The 18,681-nt window shown below is 44.0% G+C and overlaps 1 protein-coding gene across 2 annotated transcripts in view; it reads left to right on the top strand.

Annotated features, from left to right (window-relative positions):
• LOC135903084 (nephrin-like) overlaps positions 1-18,681 on the top strand; it is a 342,159-nt gene that overhangs the window by 308,897 nt on the left and 14,581 nt on the right. For both annotated transcript variants that reach the window (XM_065433454.2, XM_070532333.1), the window contains one exon: positions 7,772-8,059. In XM_065433454.2, coding sequence (XP_065289526.2) covers positions 7,772-8,059 — 288 coding nt within the window. The remainder of the gene's footprint in view (positions 1-7,771; positions 8,060-18,681) is intronic.

Here is an 18,681-nt window from a genome sequence, read left to right as displayed (position 1 = left end):
GTGAAACCCAGGTGTCGCGGGCCGCATTCCCATGGGGGCGAATGGCAAAAAAACGCCCGTTTACCGTAGTTTGGGTGCATGGTAATGAACCCGGGGTGGTCAAAATCATTCGGAGTCCCTCACTACCTAGTGCCTGAAAATCATATTCAGGTTCTTGCATGTAAAACAAACCAGCAAAACTGAATTTATTTTTTTGAAGACGTACTTGGATACTAACTATATCAGAGGCACACCATCGCACATGCGCAAACCTGTCAAAGCCATATAGTGGTAGGAAAAAAAAGCAAACCAAATGCTTTATTGGATCTTCCGAAGATAAACGCGCGGGCTTCCTGCAATCTTGATGAGCCTAAAGGAAGCAGAGAACGAAGATGTTTACGAATTTAGCCGCGGTAAAAGCGGCGGCTTCCGGCGTCCGTCGTCGCTTGGTGTTCTGTCGATCTGGCCGCTTCCGCTGCGCTAGGTGTCCTCCTGCTCCCACAGTCGTTCGCCAGAAACTTCCCCGGAGCATGGGACCTCTTCTCCCCGAGAACCGGTCGGCGTCACGAGGGAGACGAAGTAGTCGGGCGGGGGTATATCGGTGTGTCTGGAGACGTTCCCGCTGCCCTGCTGACATTCCGTATACATTGTCTCAGCTCGTGTTTATCGGCTGGAAAGATATAAAACCAGATACATTTATGCGTTCTGCTACTGTTAAACCATCCAAGTGCGCAACGCGTAAACATAGTCGTACTCAAGTATGAATATAGGTCGATCCACACGATAAAAATCGCCCGATGTATAGCTGAAATGCCCGTACGAAGGCTACGAAAAAAAAGAGAGAACGGCCGCTACAGGGACTACTGGGGCCCCGATACACTGCATGGTGCTGCCGCAGCGGTGGCGTAGCGTTACTGCTCGTGATATGGCTCTATTGGGAACTTATAGATGTTTGCTTCTATATGTTATGCCGCGCAACAGTTGAGTTGGCATCCATGTTTTGCAAAAAATTCAATTTTATTTTATTGAATCATGAGAACGCCTCAAAGGCCAAAGTGCCACAGCTTAATTTATCTCTTTGCGTCCACACTCGCGTCTAGCTGTTTGCTCAAGGAAAAGCCTACCGGAAAGGCTTTATACCCTTTCGCGGAGTTTTCGTGTCGCTGTTAAGCAGCACAAGTAGCAATCGAAGAAATCGTTCGGTGGCTTCGAATGATTTACGTCGTAATAAGTGGACATATGCAGTACTTGGCAGGTACATTAGTTCGTGAGAGAGGGTGACTTGCGCAATGCGCTTTCAGGACGAATGTCTATCCCGTCCTACAGGGCAGGAATGTGAAACGGGGGAAAAAAAGGACAACGGCAGAAAGCCTGCTAGTTTCCGATTATCGACAAGGGAAAGAATGGCAAAACGCCACGGGAGAGGCGGAGAGATCCGGTCCCGTAAACTGGCGATGATAAGAGGCACAGGGTTTATTGCTCGTTTTCCGATAACAAGGTTGAAAGGGTTTACTGTCGCAGCACCTCAAGGTATCTTGCTTAATGTTTCGTGACGGCCCCATTACGGTTATTTCTTGCGTAAGGCCAGCTGTCCTTGCTCGTTGGCGTGAGGTGGCCGTTACATGTCCGCCTGCAATCATTTGTTTCCACGCATTGTTACATTGTGACATCTCTTTCTAAAGCTAGGTATACATTTTTTTTCTGCAGCTTTAGCCTATTTCTCTCATACGGAGGAATCACGAAGTACTCAAGATGTCTTGTAGTATTTTGTATGCTCTGTTAGAGTGCCTGTTCCTAACCCCATGATTGCTGTTACACCTCTACCAAGATGTTCAGTATTGTGCCGTGCTTCCGGCACAAATAGAGCAGCAAAGAATTCCCTTACAAATTGTTGTAGATTAATTTACAATCTCAATTTCGTGGAGTAAATTTCCCTTTGCATGTTTCGGATCATGCAGCTGGACGTTAAACGTACAATTATTTATTTAGCATTTATTATACTTTTTGTGCGAGTGCATGGGTATCATTATAATCATCAAAATTAGAAGCTGTAAGAGCTTTCTCCAGCATTGCATCAACCTTCTGTTATGATAAATATCAGGTACATTGGTGAATCTGATAAAATAAAAATAGACAATAACAGGTTTACGTTATAGGGCCCCTGTTATTATACGTGAATAGAGGGGCCGCACGGGTTATAAAGGGAGGGACGAGTGCACTCTGAAGGGACCAGCATAGCAGACTACGCAAGCACTGAAGTGTGTAATGTGCGCTGGCGCATGCCATTGCCCATCTCACCGTTGCCCGTCGTTTTATAGGTGATCACGCTGCGTGTGTTCGACATAAGGATGATACTGTTTAAAATCCGGGAGGCCGTACAAAATTGATTTTGTTTGCTTTCCGCCCCAACAAATGTGGCCGTTGAAGTAGAACATGGAATCCAACACGCAAAAATGGTTCACTCCGCTTGTCTTGCGGTGCAGCAACGCGGTTTCAAAATGTGGGCTGTCTATGTTTTAACTAGGGTTCAGTGTCTTGAGTAAGCAACGCCTCTTGCCCCCCCCCCCCCTCCTCTCACCACCAACAAACGCACTTTCCTGCCTTTTTTTTCAAGCATACAGTTTCAAGCGAAAAGACACAACGTGACCGCCGCAGCGGCTTGGCGGCTAAGGTGTTGCGCGGCGAAGCGCAAGATCGTGGGATGAAATCCCATTCGCGGCGGCCGCGTTTGGGTGGAGGCGAAATCCAAAAACGTCCGAGTCTCGGGCTGTGGGGGCGCGTTAAAAATCCCCTGGCGGTCAAAATGAATCCGGAGTGCCTCATAATCAAATCGTAGTTTTGGCGCGTAAAACTCCAGATTTACGTCACAAGGATTTAAAAAGCAAATTTTCCTGAGAGCTAAGGCCGCTATTGGCTTTAAGCTGCGAGGCAATATGTGCTTTTTCGCGAGTAGCCTGCGCGAGGGCAAGGTAAGCTGCCGCGCCAAAATGTCTTGCTTGTATCTTATTGGCAGCCGTTTCGCCGGCCACGGCGATGAAAACGAGAAACGTGTAGGGAGAAGACTGATAATGAAAAGAAGAGGTAATAATCAGACAGGCTATTCAGAGTAAAGCTTAAGTAGGCCACTCTGCAGTGGGAGGAGGGGTAAGGGAAAAAACAACACAAAGAAAACGAGGAGAATGGAATATCGCATCGGGGGAAAATCTGTCCTCTCAGGCTGAGTGAAGGCAATAGACTGAGGTATTAGTTCTTTCTATCACTCACGTTACCATCAAAAATTATATGGACGCTTTCCAAGCAGTTTCTGACGCCTTTACCTGTGACGATGATAGCAATGCGTGGTCGCTACCATCATCGTCAATCGGCCGTTAATGCGTGGTCATCGGCTAGCCAATTTGTCGTTCCGTCCGTCTGTCTGTCGATCGTCTGTACGCCGAAACCTCCTCCGGCGCAACCCCATGCGCATGCACGAAGAAACAAAAAATAGAAAGAGAGGCACGCGATCAGTCAACACCACTTAATAGCACAAGGCCTGTTTACTCCGACCCATGACGTCACGCGACCTAGCCCGTAATTTCCCTCACATGGATGGAGTAATAAAAGCGGTCACGTGGAAAGGGCTGTTCTCTACCCGGGAACATCCCCATTAAATTCTATGGCACTCGGGAGGGGTAAAATAATGTCATAGGTCTGAGTGAAAAAGCCTTGTGCTATCTAGGTGGTGTTTGATTAGCTGCGCCAGTAGTGTGATCGTTGCTCTCCGTCGCAGCAGAGGGCGCACGCAGCAGTTTCTTTCCAGCTCCGAAATGTGCAGGCCGCGCGTCATACGTACTCCTTAGGAGCAGGCAGCTTTACATCAGCAACGCCGCGAGCAGAACCGGGAACGCGCTCGTGTACGCCGTGCCGATGTTGCGGCCCGGACACGAGAAGAGACTCGTGCAGCTGAGCGCAAGCAGCGATTGTGTACCGAGGATCCGGTGGCCAACCAAGCTGTCGTTTAGTGAACCGTCTAAATTAACCTAGTAATAAACACCAGGACCGCACATTTCAGCTTTGCTGGTTAGCCATCGGTTTTACTTGCTAAAATGACCATTTGATTATGAGGTATGTCGTTGTTCGGGACCCCGGAATAATTGTGACCACCAAGGGATCTTTAACCTGCCCCCAATGCACGGAACACGGGCCTTTTCGCATTTCATCCCCATCGAAATGCGGTCCTCCCGGCTAGGATTCAATCCTGCCCTCTCGTACTTAACAGCGCAACACCATAGCCGCTAAGCCACCGCGCCAGGTTAATGGCCTTCCGGTGATTGTAACATAATCAGGGACCCAATCAATAACCATTTCTTTTTTTTCATTAGTGCTCTGTACCATTGTCCGGTCACATGTTATATTCGGAATCGGCTGAAACTCTTTCTCTTACGCACAATTATGAAGTAATAGTTTTTTTATGAATACAGGCCCAGGAGCCGTCCGCGATCAAGCTTTTCGTGGGTAGATTTGTTTTTTGAAACCAGAGCACCATTAATTAGCTCTTGTATAATTGCGTATTTTTAATAGTAAGGAGATGTCGTTTGCTCCGTGTGCAGGCCATATTTCTTGTGAACAGAGTCCAATGCTTTATGCTTGCATCAGGGATACTTTGTCATGTCTGTGTTATTTTTCACATGACGTTTCGCAAAACCACGTTTGCAGAAATCGCACATTGCGCCATTCTACTGAATTTACATATGAACAGCTGTGTAGGAGAATTTGAAACGAGACAAGGTACTCCAGTTCTACCAATCACTTGATGAAGCCGCTGAAATTAAATATTGGTGGTTGTTGAAGGCTTGCATGCAAAACTACGCTTCCGGAAACGCAGTCAAAGTTTACGAAAAAAAAAGTTGGCAAGTGTTGAAAGTGACTGCACAGATATAGGCGCGTTGTATGCTACTCTAAGAGTGCGCATTCTGAAAAGTATACAAGTAGGCAACATTAGGTATACCTATGGCTTGTGCAAGTGCAGGAGCGAATGATATATTCGGTGGAGAGTTGAAATGTTAGCAGTCATTGAGGTGACATCGTCTCCACAAGCAACAAATTGTTTTGAAACTTCTATGAAGGCACGCTACACGATCACAAGCAGTTTTTATTTAAAATACCGAAAACTAATATACGACGGGGAAATAGTTACAATTCTTTCGCTGTGACGCCAAACGGTCCACGTATCGATCAACGAGTGCGCGCAGCCGTGTCCCTCTCCCGCCGTTTAGCTCTCCGGCAAATGCACCAACAGGCTCAGTTTTGCAGCCCTTGTTCAATAAATTCTTCAATCAACAAATGATGTTTATATGAGTTCATGTACCAACATTTCGGTAATACAGAACCTTTTGCAAATGTTTTCAAAGATGGAAAATATTAAAAAGCGACACAACGACAAGTTCTGCAGTTTCTGCTAGCAAATGCGAGACACTAACTTAGATCGAGTGATTAATACAAAATAAACCAAAATAGACGCACCACAAAATGCTAATTGTTTTTGTACATATATAATATCCTTTACAGTTGAAGTTGTCCAGGCTTTTCTGCTAGCGCTAGACGGCCTTGACATTTCATTTCTTTCTTTGGTTGTGCTGTACACAACTTTGAATGATCATTCTCGGCTCGTTGCAGTTGGCTGAGCACAGACGGGAAGTAAGCGTGAGAGAAACTGAGAAACTCCCTTCGTCGTGAAGAAGCACTTCCATGGCAGCATTGCGCTTCCTTTCAAATGTCTGAAGCGTACGTTTTGAAACTTCCTTCCGGAGTTCAGGCCATCAATCAAAGCTGAGGTGCCGGTTTGCGTACGTTTGTTGCTGATGTGCTTTGTTCCCTTTGCATTGTAACACAAGAGTCTGGCCCGCATAAAGAGGTTGAGGGAACTAAACGTAAAAATTTCCCACAACGATGTGCTGGCGCTACGACTTTCGTTTACGAGGATTCCCGTGCTTTGTGCTAGCGAGCGCATAGCGAGAAGTCGTCCTACTCCATTTCCAGGTCGCACATTCTTCTTAAGCCTTCAACAGCATGACGGTGAACTTGACGTGGTAATAAAAAAGAGGAAACAAAAAACTCAGTGGTCCGTAAAAGGCGATTTTGATGGAAAGCTCAGGCGTAGTACGTTTCTTGAAATGGCCTAGCAAGAATGTAACTTTATTCCTCGTCTCAGTGCTGTTTCATTGCTCTAGATGGTGGTACTCTGAGAGCCTCCGAAGGTTCAACTTGGTTACCCGGCGTAACATTGCAGGTTTTGTTAGAAAGTGGTAAGAAAGGGTTGTGTGCCGCAGGGTCATATAAGCCTACAATACTGTAGCTCCTGCCGCGAACTTATACTTACATGTAAAGCTCCTACAATTCTTCACTGTCTCCGGTACTTTTCTAGAAAATGACTTCTGTATTGAGAGTGGCTACATAAGGCAGGCTGACCGCATTTTTGACGCCAACCCATCTGTTTCTGTTTTGTTTCTTTTCTTGATGAATGTATTTCTGACAAAATTTTGCTAGAGGAGACGATAGAGAACGGATAGAAGGTTATTTAGTGTAATAGTCGCCGTGTAATCCTGTGCTTATAAACAGATGCTAATAAGTACGCAAGGCGATTTGAAAAAAAAAACAGAATCATTTTCACAGGAAATTGCTATGAAGTACAAAATAATTGTTGAAGCAGCAACTTTGTCTCGTTTCTATTTCGTGATTGGATAGCCTTCGACCCAGTAATTACGCTATGGAGGCTGAATTTGTTGACAGCATGACTTATATTTATTCACGTTGCCTATTAGTGTCACCATTTTAAAAACTGTTCGCAAAGATTCCGCGGACGTTAAAAAATAAATTGTTAGTTTTATTGTCCGGAACGTTCACAGTGGAATATGTGAGACGCCATCGTGGAGAGCTTGTAATCAATTTCACTAAACCAGCGTGCGTTTAGTTCACGGTACGCGCACGCTTTTGCTTTGCGCCCCCACCTGACTGCGGCCCACTCACCAGGATTGAACCCAATACCTCGTGCTCAACATAGAAATGCCGCAGCAACCAAGCCAGCACAGACTTCGTTTGTTTAAAACGAGTTTGATGACGTCACTGAAACCTGACGTGGTGATCTCGTGGAACCAGACGTCACAGGCGCGTACGCAGGGTGCGTGCTGGCTTAAGCCGAATCAATTCAACACTCGACTGGGCAAAATACGAATGCACGTTTGCCTACACTATCAAGAAAATCGCACTATCGGAAGGCACATTTTTGACGAATTAAGGAAGCGCGGTCGTTGTACAGCCTTCCGCTACCATTGTGGGGTGTTGCCTTGTTTGGGATACTGCGTGATCGCCCATTCGCTTTAGATGACATGATAGCCTTCCTCATCTCCTAAGCCGCACTGCACCTTGCCACGAGACACGTTTTTAGAGCGTTAGAGTACTCCTATAAAGTTTACTCTTCATACCCGATTCCCTTAGGATTCACATTATTAGGCTTAAAACCTATTGAGTAGAAACCCCTCTAAACCATTCAGTATCCAAGGCGTTCTTCCGTGTAAAATCTGCGGTTTTCAATCAATTTACCAACGCTCTTCAGTGTTACTACCAATGCGAGGAGATAAGTTGTGTGTTGTGTGCGTCACTCGTAGTACATAGATTTGCCGCCATTAATGTTAATTAGCCGCAATTTTTCTCGCTGGTCTGGCGTTATGAACTATGCCGTAAGAATGAATAGTTAGACCTTTAATTTGACGTCGCGAAACTTTCTGTTTGTCTTTTCTGCTTGGCGACGGCGCAGACGCCCCCTTGTGCAAGGCCAACCAGCACGTAGTGTATGCCGCGTCACGGCACCAGGAGGTCGAGGTGCACTGCGAGGTCGAGGCAGACCCGAGTAATGTGACGTTCGAGTGGCGCTTCAACAGCACGCTCCAACAGCGGCCCCTCAAGAGCTTCTGGGCGGAGGGCACGCACAGCGTCGCCCGATACATCCCTCACAGCCACACCGAGTACGGGACCCTGCTTTGCATGGCGTTCAACCGCATTGGAAAGCAGCGACAGCCGTGCGTCTTTCATGTCGTCCAAGCAGGTGAGTTATCTAACCGCTAGCTCACTCTGTAGTTTAGCCGATATCCGCTAGAAATGTTTTGCAAATTTGGGCAACTCCGGGTGTTTTACAGCGAAGCTGTCCGCAGGAGCTCCGCAACGGCTTTGTTGTGGCGGGGAAGGCATGAGGGCGACGGCGTGTTCGATATCGAATATAAATGCAGCACATGGAGATGTGAGCCGCAAATTTGCTTTCAAGCTTAATAATCACTGATATTAAATAAAAAGTTACCTTGCATTGATGTTACTGGAATGGAAAACTTATATGTGCGGAAATTTTAACTGTTAGACCGAAATGTTTGCTCGTAATTTCATGCACTCTAAACATTTTAACACCCTTAAGGGTGTAAATGACTTGTCCCATGGGTGACACCCTTTTTGGGTGTATTGCTACACCTCAAGCAAAGGGTGCAAATTAACACCCTACAAGAGAAGGGGTGTTAATATGACGTCACCTCGCCTATGGGTGTAAAGCTAACAACACCCTTTCTATATGGGGTGTAACAGAGACACCACCCTTTCAATATGGGTGTAGCATGGACAACACGCTTCCAAAAGGGTGTTATCCCTGCAAGTATTTTAGCGTTCACTACAGCCATGTAGTTAATGGGCAGACTAGCTGTTGTGAATGCTGCCTAGCCTTAGCTACGGTACTACCTTGTTCAGTATGAGCCAGAATCTGTGAGGCGTCGTCATATTGCGCTTCTGGTCCGTCATGTGGTAGCATAACGTGCGACCCTTTCAGGCAAACAATTGAAGGTTTCACCATTGCAGCAAGGCACACAGGCCATGCTTTTCGTAATCTTCCTCTGCAGTGATAGTACACTGCCGGTCGGATGCAGAGCGCAATAACAATGCGCGCTGCACTAAGGACACAGGATCTCCCGCACCTTGGTGCACCAGTACTTATAATCCCGCGGAAACAGCACACAGCCAAAAGCATAGTTACATGCATTTCAGAAATAATTAAAAACGTCCACTTTTCTTGGTCAAACATTTTCGCAACACCAGCTCGACCAGGAGGGAAAGACACCACAGCTCGTTGTTGTAGCTCATATTGAATGCAATAGAGCACAAGCAATGCATGGATTGGCGACGGTAACAAGTACAGTACTACAGAAGCATATGTTTGCCTGTCAAACAGTTTTTTGCCGTTTTAAGCACACATTTTACACCTCTATTCATCAAAGTTGTCATTTATCGCCACGGGATGCTTCTACTACTACTTTGACACATGACTTAAAGGTAGCACTCAAAGCCAAAGAACAAAGTGCTTCCACGTCGAATCATGTTTCAGCATTTACGAACAAAACAGCATGTGTAGCTGTCCTTGCTGTTCAATATATAAGCATGCACTATTTCCTGAAATATACGTATGCTCCATTTACTGAAAGATACCTGCTTATACCCAATAACTTAGTTTATTTTTCACCATGTGCTTGCATTGAATATTGCAAAGGCATTGTAAGTTAAGCTACCAGAACAACAATCAGCTAGTCTAAGGTTACGTAATTGAACAACATCATTGTAAAATTTGTGACGAAATGTCAGAAGTATTTATTTCACTCAAGAGAAATGGTTACATAATAATGTTTGCACATTTTAAAAGTAAAAAGGAAGATGAGTAAAACCATACCAATACAAAGACATAAGCACCGAATAATGGCACAGGCTTGCTCAATTAAATTTTAAGCAGAACAGTTTTTTAAATAACCTCACTACTAAATATCACGTTTTCATTCGAAAAGCACTGCATCTTATTATAAAGCACAAAAATAACCGGTCACATAAGTAAGAACAAGTCTGAGTGTGTCTTTAACACAAGGATAAAAAGTTGGGCGAGTTGGTACAGTAACATGATCTTGGATTGTAGCGCGAAGTGGCATGGACACAGACTAGAAGCAGACAGGATGAGCGCTAACTCTCAACTAAATTTTTGCAAGCTAGTCTCTTATCAAGTATACCTGTAGGCATTGCGACCATTGTGCTCCCAAGATGCATGAGGCATTAGTCATTGCAGAGTTGTAAGGACATGACAATCCTAGGATGATTATGTTCTTGAGGCTTTTTTTCCCCACTTTCCATCTTTTGAAACGTGTATACTTTAGTCATGAATACAAAAATGCTACAACTGGCATGTGATAAGTTTTGCATCTTATTTCCTAGCAGCTCATTGAACCAAGCCACGATGACAAATTTAAATGCTGTTACCTCATCAGACATTCAAATTTCTTAAACACAAACAAAACCAGATAGGCATTAGAGTGAGCATCACTTAAATACATTACACCGGTTTAAAGTTATTGCGCCACTTTGTGCCAGGTAAAAACGTTAGAAACATCAAAAATGTTAAGATTCTACGGCCAACCGTGAAAACTAAATAAAAAAAATCATTAAGCTTTCTTAAACGGGTACAGAAGCTTTACAACTAGCCGTCTTGGTGATGGACACGCAGATAGATGGGCAGCCATTCCACTGAGACGAGAATGTTGAGGGCTTCGCATGGAAGACTGTGAGACACTGCAGAGTAGTTCTTGGTCCACATGAAGGAGGTTGCTTGCATACACGTCTGGGCCACCATACTGAATGCATGGTGTTACCGGAGCTTTTTCCCCCTGCATTGTGGTAAAAAAGCATGGTTAAGTTTATACGATATTTAATATGCAAAAAAAAAGAGGCGAGACATGCAGACAGGACACGAGAGTAGAGAAGTGAACACGAACGCGAAAAACATGAAAAATTTCATTAAATCGTTTTATTAGATAAAATTTTTATACTGTGTGTCATTCATTATGAGGGTTCATAACCGCAACACATTTAATATATAAGCAGGTAGAATTATCAGCTTGGTCAGTTTGTACAAGCTCGTTTGAGGCAAGAAATCGAGTTTCACAAACACAACCTCAACATTCTTGATTGAAAAAGGAACACTTCACATGACATGCAGTCCTGTGAGTGGAAATTGCACAGTTCAAGAAAAACAAACTAAAACTCACAGACCAATCCTGAAAAAGGAATAAGCACCTGCTACTGCAAAAAGCGAATTAATTGATAGGTTTTAGTAGCACAAGGGCATCTTTGGCCAATTAGCGCCAAGCCTATACTGCAAAAAATAAACTTAGTGCATCTTTACAAAGCAAATATATAAAGATGACTAATGCCTCTCTGCACTACAGTTGCTTTGCTCTAGCGTGAAGTCATTTTAATGCATGCACACGTACATACACATGCTACACCCAAGTGTAACAGCTGCAGAATTAAAATTGGGCATCAACAAAGTCGCAACATTTAACCATTGATCCCAAGCTGTACTAGTGACTGGAGGTAGTACCAATATCGCCAATGACGAGTTGCACTCTTTCTGCCCGATGTTATACTGCTCGTATTGTCAAAGATGAGTTACAGTCGGCATTGAGGGAAAGCTGCCCTCAAGAGCAGCTCTTATTTTTGTGTTATTTCTAACCAGAGACCAATGAAGTAATATATTTTTAGAATGAGAATGACGCCGAAAAATTGAGTACGTAAAAAATTTGGTGCATTTTTCCGGAATTAACTTGGGGGTTAATGGCTAAAGCGGCAATCCAGACACTAGAACAAGTTTTGACATGTTTGTTACCAGTGAATGCTAGAAAATATGTTGGCATTCTGTAGTTTTGTCCAACAATGCAAAAGGGATTCTTAATAACTGATGAAATAAATGGAAAAGTATCATGAAGTATATTTCGTGAATGTAACGCAGAATCACTCAACTTCTGTTACTATTAATCTCCACTAGATTAACCTGCACTTTCTGAACTAGTTCAGGAGGTGCTGAATTTCACTCCTCATTCCACCAGTTCAACGTGGCAGCACCTGCACGTTGTGATTCGTTTTACTTAGTGCAGGCTTTGTACAGGGCGAGTTCACAGCATTCCCTGCACTTGGCCGAAAGGTAGTGCATGTTTACGCAGCAGGTGTGGTGCCGCTTCTGCACGAGTGAGGCGCAGAAATCAGAGTTTCATACAATAATTACTAGAGGGAACTCTGACGTTAGTGTCCACAGGAGATCAAACAAGAACGGCTGTAGCAGCATGGAAATTATGGGAAGTACATGGATTTGCCTAAACTTCATCTGTTTGGCTTCAAACGGCTTTGTGACTTTGTAAACTAGTCATTCTCAACAATATACTGTGTAATAAATAAATAAACATGAAAATCGTCCGACGACAGGATTCAGACACAGGAACTCTAGAACAGAAGTGTGATATTGAAACCATTAAGCCACGGAGGCATGTAACGACAAGCGAGTGCAACGCCCTGATGAATTTATCGCGGGCATACCAGTGCCTTGAGACGCTTGGCGCCCTTCGATTTGGCTACCTGGACAAGCTCAATCGTTGCAATTAATAGCGATTGTGCGTGTTGACGCCGTCTTCTGCACTTCGAAGAGTATAGACTGCGCTGAAATTTACGGCAATGAGATTTATATAGCGTATAATATACGAAGCCACAAGAACGTCTGAATTCACAAGCACGATTATCCGACAAATCCATGTGCTTCCCATCATTCCCATGGTGGTACGACTGCAGCGCCAGAGTTCCCTCTAGTAATTACTGTAAGAAACTCTATGGCAGAAATAACCGAAGTGCCTCGCATTTTGTTCTGGAGTAATAAACTAAGTTTTGCTGGTCCCATAAATCTTACTGGTCATTAATTCCAAGTTTTAGTGCAGTCACATGTCTAGTAACCAATTGTGGTATTTTGCATAAACATTGCAAAGCCAACTGTGGTGAATGTTCACCCTGGTAAATTGTTTATGATGGAGTAGCATAGACTACTGAAGCAATCTCTGGAAGGCAAGTCAAGTAATTTTCTTATTAGCAGCCTCTAAACAGCATTCGAGCTTATGACACATGCACCTCAGATATGCAAATATTTCCTTGACTCAGCAAGAAGCGATGCTTCATGTTCCACGAGGCTACCTCTATCAAAGCAGTATTGGTGCTCTCTAAAAACAATGCCAATGCATATTATCCAAATATTTTTCAGGGGCAACAGTTATGCCTGAAATCATGCTAGATTAGTTTTTTTAAACACATGCTCAGACCATGTTAGAAGTGCTTTATAAAATCCTCCTATTTATTAGACTAGTCATATATCTGTACACAAAGGCTACTAATTAGGTCCCATGCTATATCATCTTAACAAAAACTTCACTTAGTAATACACATGCTATGATAAGATTTGAGACCACATTGAGATACTGAACAAGGTGAATTCATTATTTTTAAAATGAAGCTCCTGTTCTTCCAAAGGAGAAGAAAGGATACTGAGGGTCAAAATTTTTCTGAATCACAGCTGGAAGATGCCAGGGAAGGCACGTGGAAACTTATTTGTAATTTTCTATTTAAATGTAGAAATGATAAAGGGAAATGAAAATGGTTAAAAAAAACAACCAGGCATGGGGGGAGAACGAACCTACAACCTTTGCATTAGGCATGCGATGCACTAACCACTGTGCCACCGAGGCAGCATTCAACCGTCCACAATGGCCCCTAAGACTGTCGACGCTCGAACACGGCAGTAGTACCACAGTGGTTAGTATATCACATGTGTAATGTGAAGGTTATGGGTCCGTTCTCCACCCACAGGTGGATATCTTTTAATCCACTTTCACTTACCCAGAATTTATCATTTCTATACTTCATATGAAAAAACTTAACACATGTTCCTGTATGCTTTCCTTGGCCTCATTATCTGCTGGCTTCTTCCAGTTCTGTTACTTCCAACACTTATACATATTCTAATCTGGTAAGTAAACAGTTTTGCATGATGCTGGAATACAATATAAACATTATTGCATGGCAGTGTTATGTAGAATGCCTTACATTGCCCAGGCAAGGTGTATTTATGTCAATCTGAAAAAAAAAACCATTTCCACTCTAGGCAGAAATGCTGTGTACTGCTGTGTGCAACAGGGTTTAACGAAAACAACTTGTTCAGAAATAAAGCCACCAAACAACGAGGAAACATGAAAACTAGATGAAAATTTGTGCAGTTGCATGTTAAAAATTTAGCACAGCAACAGATAAAGACATAATGAAGGAAGCGCGAGGATGGTTTATTTTGGACACACGAGGCAATATACTTGAAAGATGCATATGAGCTTACACGTGGAGAAATATTGTTTATGTAGTAGCTAAACTACGAACAGGCCTAGAACACACTGATACAAGGTGTCGAGCATGTCAATCTTATCATGCCCTTAAGTCAAAGAAACATGGCTGTTTGTCATGATTCACTACACATGGCTGGCTTACACAACTTAGCCACTTCTATATATGCCTTGTAATTACCAGGTGGTCTGTATAACACATGCAAGCTTTAAATATGTACAACTGCAACGTAGCTGGACAGCACCAAGGTAATGTCGTTTGCCATCGTTTTGAGGAAGTGAAACCAATTCTTGCATTTTTCGTAATTAGGTAATTAGTTAACAACGATTACTTAACTGCTCAAATATTATATTCAAAGCAAAAGTGTCAGTGCAAAAATTGTAGAGCACCCTGAAAAATTCCCAATCCAGCTTTCTACTGCTCAATAGGTGCAACAAATGTTTCTTTCAAGCTTGAAAGAAGCCAGTGAACACATGCAAGTGCCGTGCAACTAACCGCTCGTGCACCTGAACACCATTTGGCTCCTCCTTTCATGCTTGAAAAAAACTTTTTGAAAAGAATATTTTAGAAATTGATTAATTATTGACTATGTTTTAGGCAAAATGCATGAAATAGTGTGACTGCCACCTCCATTTTCGGCGACATGAATTGACTCCATTTTCATGTCCAAATCCAGCTATACATGGTGCGTGTTTTGAGCTGGTTCTGTAATTTAGGCTGGTTTTGACTAATTGAAGCTTCGCACTTTAATAATGGAGTCAGGTTAAAAAGAAATTGGTACATAAACAGTCGCTGTCAGTACTCCATACTCCTTTAACTTAGTGCAAAGTGCTTGTGAGCCAAGAAGTTGGTAGTTCTAAGCAGTATTTCTCATTTTGACCTAGTGTTATAGCCCACTTACTATGATGCCATGCTGCTCAGTCATGCTGGTCCCAGCTTCAATCTAGGCCATGACAGCTGCCCTCCAATGAGGGTAAAATGCAATAACGCTTATGCACTTACATTCAGGTGTACATTAAAGAAGGCCAGGTTCCCAAAACTTCAGGCTGTGACTTTGGTATGTAAAAGCCCATGATTTAATTTTAATATCTAAAGGTGCTTTATTAGGAGCAGGGGCATCATTTTGAGCTTTTACTGCACTGCCATGGCACCAAGAAGCTCTAAGTAAATAAAACAATTTCATGGACAATGTACATATCTTGCAAACATTTACAAACACTTCTCTGCATGCACCTCTGTTGCTGTTATATTTAGATCCGTATGCCAAGGCGGGTTATGATGTTAGAACTTGTTTCAAACTTGTTTTTTTACCGCTTTAAAGTTGCTGGTTACCTTGCATCTCATTGTGTGTCGAACGCACATTTCAGTGCATCAATTTCTTCAGAAAGTGAACTCCTCTTTATTTATTTGTGCATGCAAAAAGGGTTCAGAAGAACTGCTTTCTGAAGGTCTGTATAAGAACAAAAAAAACAATTCTATGTAGGCTGCACAAAGAGAAAGGATTGGTTTGTAAATATGTTATTTAGTTCTTAAAAAAAAGAGGCAGCTGTCAGTATTCTCTTCCAAAGTAAAAATTGGCCCTACCTGGCTCTGCTTCAGTTTCCGATGTTGATGGTCCATTCGGGGGCGCTCAACTGATAGGCTGCACTTTGGCGATGTCGGGTGTGCTGTCACCAGGCCCAAGGTCGATCGACAGCCTCACCAAAAGTCGAGTCCAAACGCTATAAAAGAAATATCTCATCATTTTGCTATCAGTTTTGTCATCTTGCGTGTTTCACACACGGCCGTCAGTGGAATATTTCGTCACTTGGATACTGAAAGAAATTCAAGCATTTTCTGGCAGCCAAGCTGATGATGATGATGTGTGGTGTTTTATGGCGCAAGGGCCACGTTTGGCCAAAGAGGGCCATGACAAGTGGTAATGTTGACGATGTATTATGGAAGATGTAACTTGGCTGTAAACTGGCCTAAAAATTGTCGCTGTAAAGTGCGTAAAATCTACGTGCTATAAAATTATGGCGATGACTAATGACAAATAGTATGAACATTAAAATCCATCGTGGAAGAATGATGCAAAATAGAAAATATACAGGATGGTAAAATTACTTGGAGCACTGCTGCCTCGCCAGAGCCCTTGAAACACAAGGGCCTAGAGGCATGTGCTATACGAAAGAGCTATCACAGCAGCATCCTCTGAAGAGAGGACGGCAGCCAAGCTGAATACACAGTAAATGGAGAACATTAAAGAGCAAATGCAGTTGTCACATTAGATTGATCAAGTACAGCAGAAATGGAAAATAAATCAGTGATACTCTGTTGGCTTTGAATGCAAGAAACGTAAAAACAGGAACTTGCAGCCACGCCACATTGAATTTCCCGCGTTTGCTACACCTCACAAGTTTGGCATCGTCCGGTACTCGGGGATAGTAACCGCTTAAAATCAAGATGAACGAGCGTCGGCATAAATTAACAGGATACTTAACCAGGCAATATTGGCGCATAAAACAACTCACGTAGCGAAGCTACTGTCAATTACCTGATGACGCATCTGCGGGCGAATTCAAAAAGGAAAGAGTTTCACTTGTTTCACGCCTACTAAGCTAAGACAGAATTCGAGTTTCTTACTAAACTATACTGGATATTTACGCTCAGAATAAAACGCTGGAAATTTTGTTACGTCACATTGCATACGTATGAAAGTGAGGAAATTGCTTTTGTTGTATTCTGCCCAGACGGCATGCAGCAGCTACCTCTCATGCAACAAAAGCATGAAAGTGGTACTCGTGACACCGAAAACAAGCATATACAGCGCCAACGTTACGCCCCTTGGAGTTGGAACTAAGCACGATAAAGCCAGTTAGTTTTCTAGCTTTCATAACGCCATGAACACGACCAAACATCGAGCGAAACAACTCTCTGCTCTCGAAAATTATTACCGCTTCCATTTATATACTTATCGCTGCCACAAGCAAAAGTCAATGGGCTAGCTGTCCACAAGCCGCAGATTAGACTGACAGCAACATATTACGGTAACGTAAAACAATTTCCACGCTAACTTAGCAGCCGCGGTGTGCTCTAAATGCCAAAGTTCTCGTTTGCCGCTCGAAATTCACACCATAATGACGGGCACTGCATCTTTCACATGAAATATTGCACGCTTTGCGCCGGAGCTCAATAGGAGGGCGAAACGCATTTGCACGTACCTGAAATCCGCATACCGGAAAGCCGTTGACGCTTCCGAGACAGGGCGCACAGCCATACACCCGTACGGCGGCTTGACTTGGACGTGAGGCACTTCTACCAAACATTTCACATGCGACATGCTTCACAACGATTGCGCGAACACCAAAAAATGACGCAGGCCGCATTGCGACGCCGAGCAGACGTGCATCCACCGATGAGCTGCGTGCACGGATTGCAGAGAACAAAGCCATACAAAACGTTAGGCGCGAGAAGATGGCGGCTCTCGTTGCGAAGACGAAGCGAACGAAGCAATGACGCGCGAATGAATGTTGCCAACTGTTGGTTCCGCGTTATGCCGGCGGTGGTGGCTTTAGTGGCGTGTGTTGCGGCTGTCTAATTTTTTATTTCTTTTTCCCAAACAGTATAATTAAGATCAGTTATTTGTTTGAATTTTTAACTGTGTCATTTGGCATTATCTTTGTCTTTTTATGCTATTAAGCGGCCAATTAGGGCCTCCCAGGTTCGCGCGCGCCAGCTGCGCGCGCAAATCTTAGAGGCCATAAGACAACTCGTTAGGAGATGCCGTTCTTGTCGTTAACGTTTCATCATCGTTTCTTCAACTGAGATAGGTAGTGTCCCTTTTCCCGGGGTTGCGAGGGGGCGATCAAGACGGCATCGCTCCGCGGGGCGCCGAGGAGTGGGTTGGTGTTGGTTCTTATCGCGAAATTCGCGAACCCTGCGATTTTTTTTACAACGTAAGCATTTCTATACTTCTCCAACAAGAAAAAACATCCGTCCGTCAGTCCGTACCACACGATACGTTTCAAAATAGAACCCGCAACAGCGAGTGAATTCACCTTCGTGCTAGCTCTCGCTTCAACGCGACCGAAGCGGCGAGAACACTGCGCTCACGAAGCTCTCAGCTCATGCCGCACTATGCGCTTTTCGCAGAACACTTTCAACATAGGTGTACGCGCGTCTGTTTTCAAAGCGAAGTAAACGGTGCGAACACAGCGCGGGAAGGTTTCAGCAGTGGGCACACTCTGTCCACAATGCAGTTCGCTTTCAAGATACGGTTCGCGCGGCCGTGCCACAAGCAGCCGCCGCCGGAGAACGGTTGATAATGTTTCGGCGCGGATGAGGAGGGATAAAGAGCGATAACAGCTCAAAACGAACGGAACGTCACCAGCGCGCCTGGCCCCGCCACCTGCAGTACTTTGCTTGCGCCGCCGACCAGAGCAGCTCGTGTCGCCGCAGCGCTGTCGC

The sequence above is a fragment of the Dermacentor albipictus genome, chromosome 1 (assembly GCF_038994185.2).
Source record: "Dermacentor albipictus isolate Rhodes 1998 colony chromosome 1, USDA_Dalb.pri_finalv2, whole genome shotgun sequence".
Lineage (NCBI taxonomy): Eukaryota > Metazoa > Arthropoda > Arachnida > Ixodida > Ixodidae > Dermacentor > Dermacentor albipictus.
Note: the sequence above shows the minus strand (reverse complement) of the source record. Positions and strands in the feature narration are given on the sequence as shown.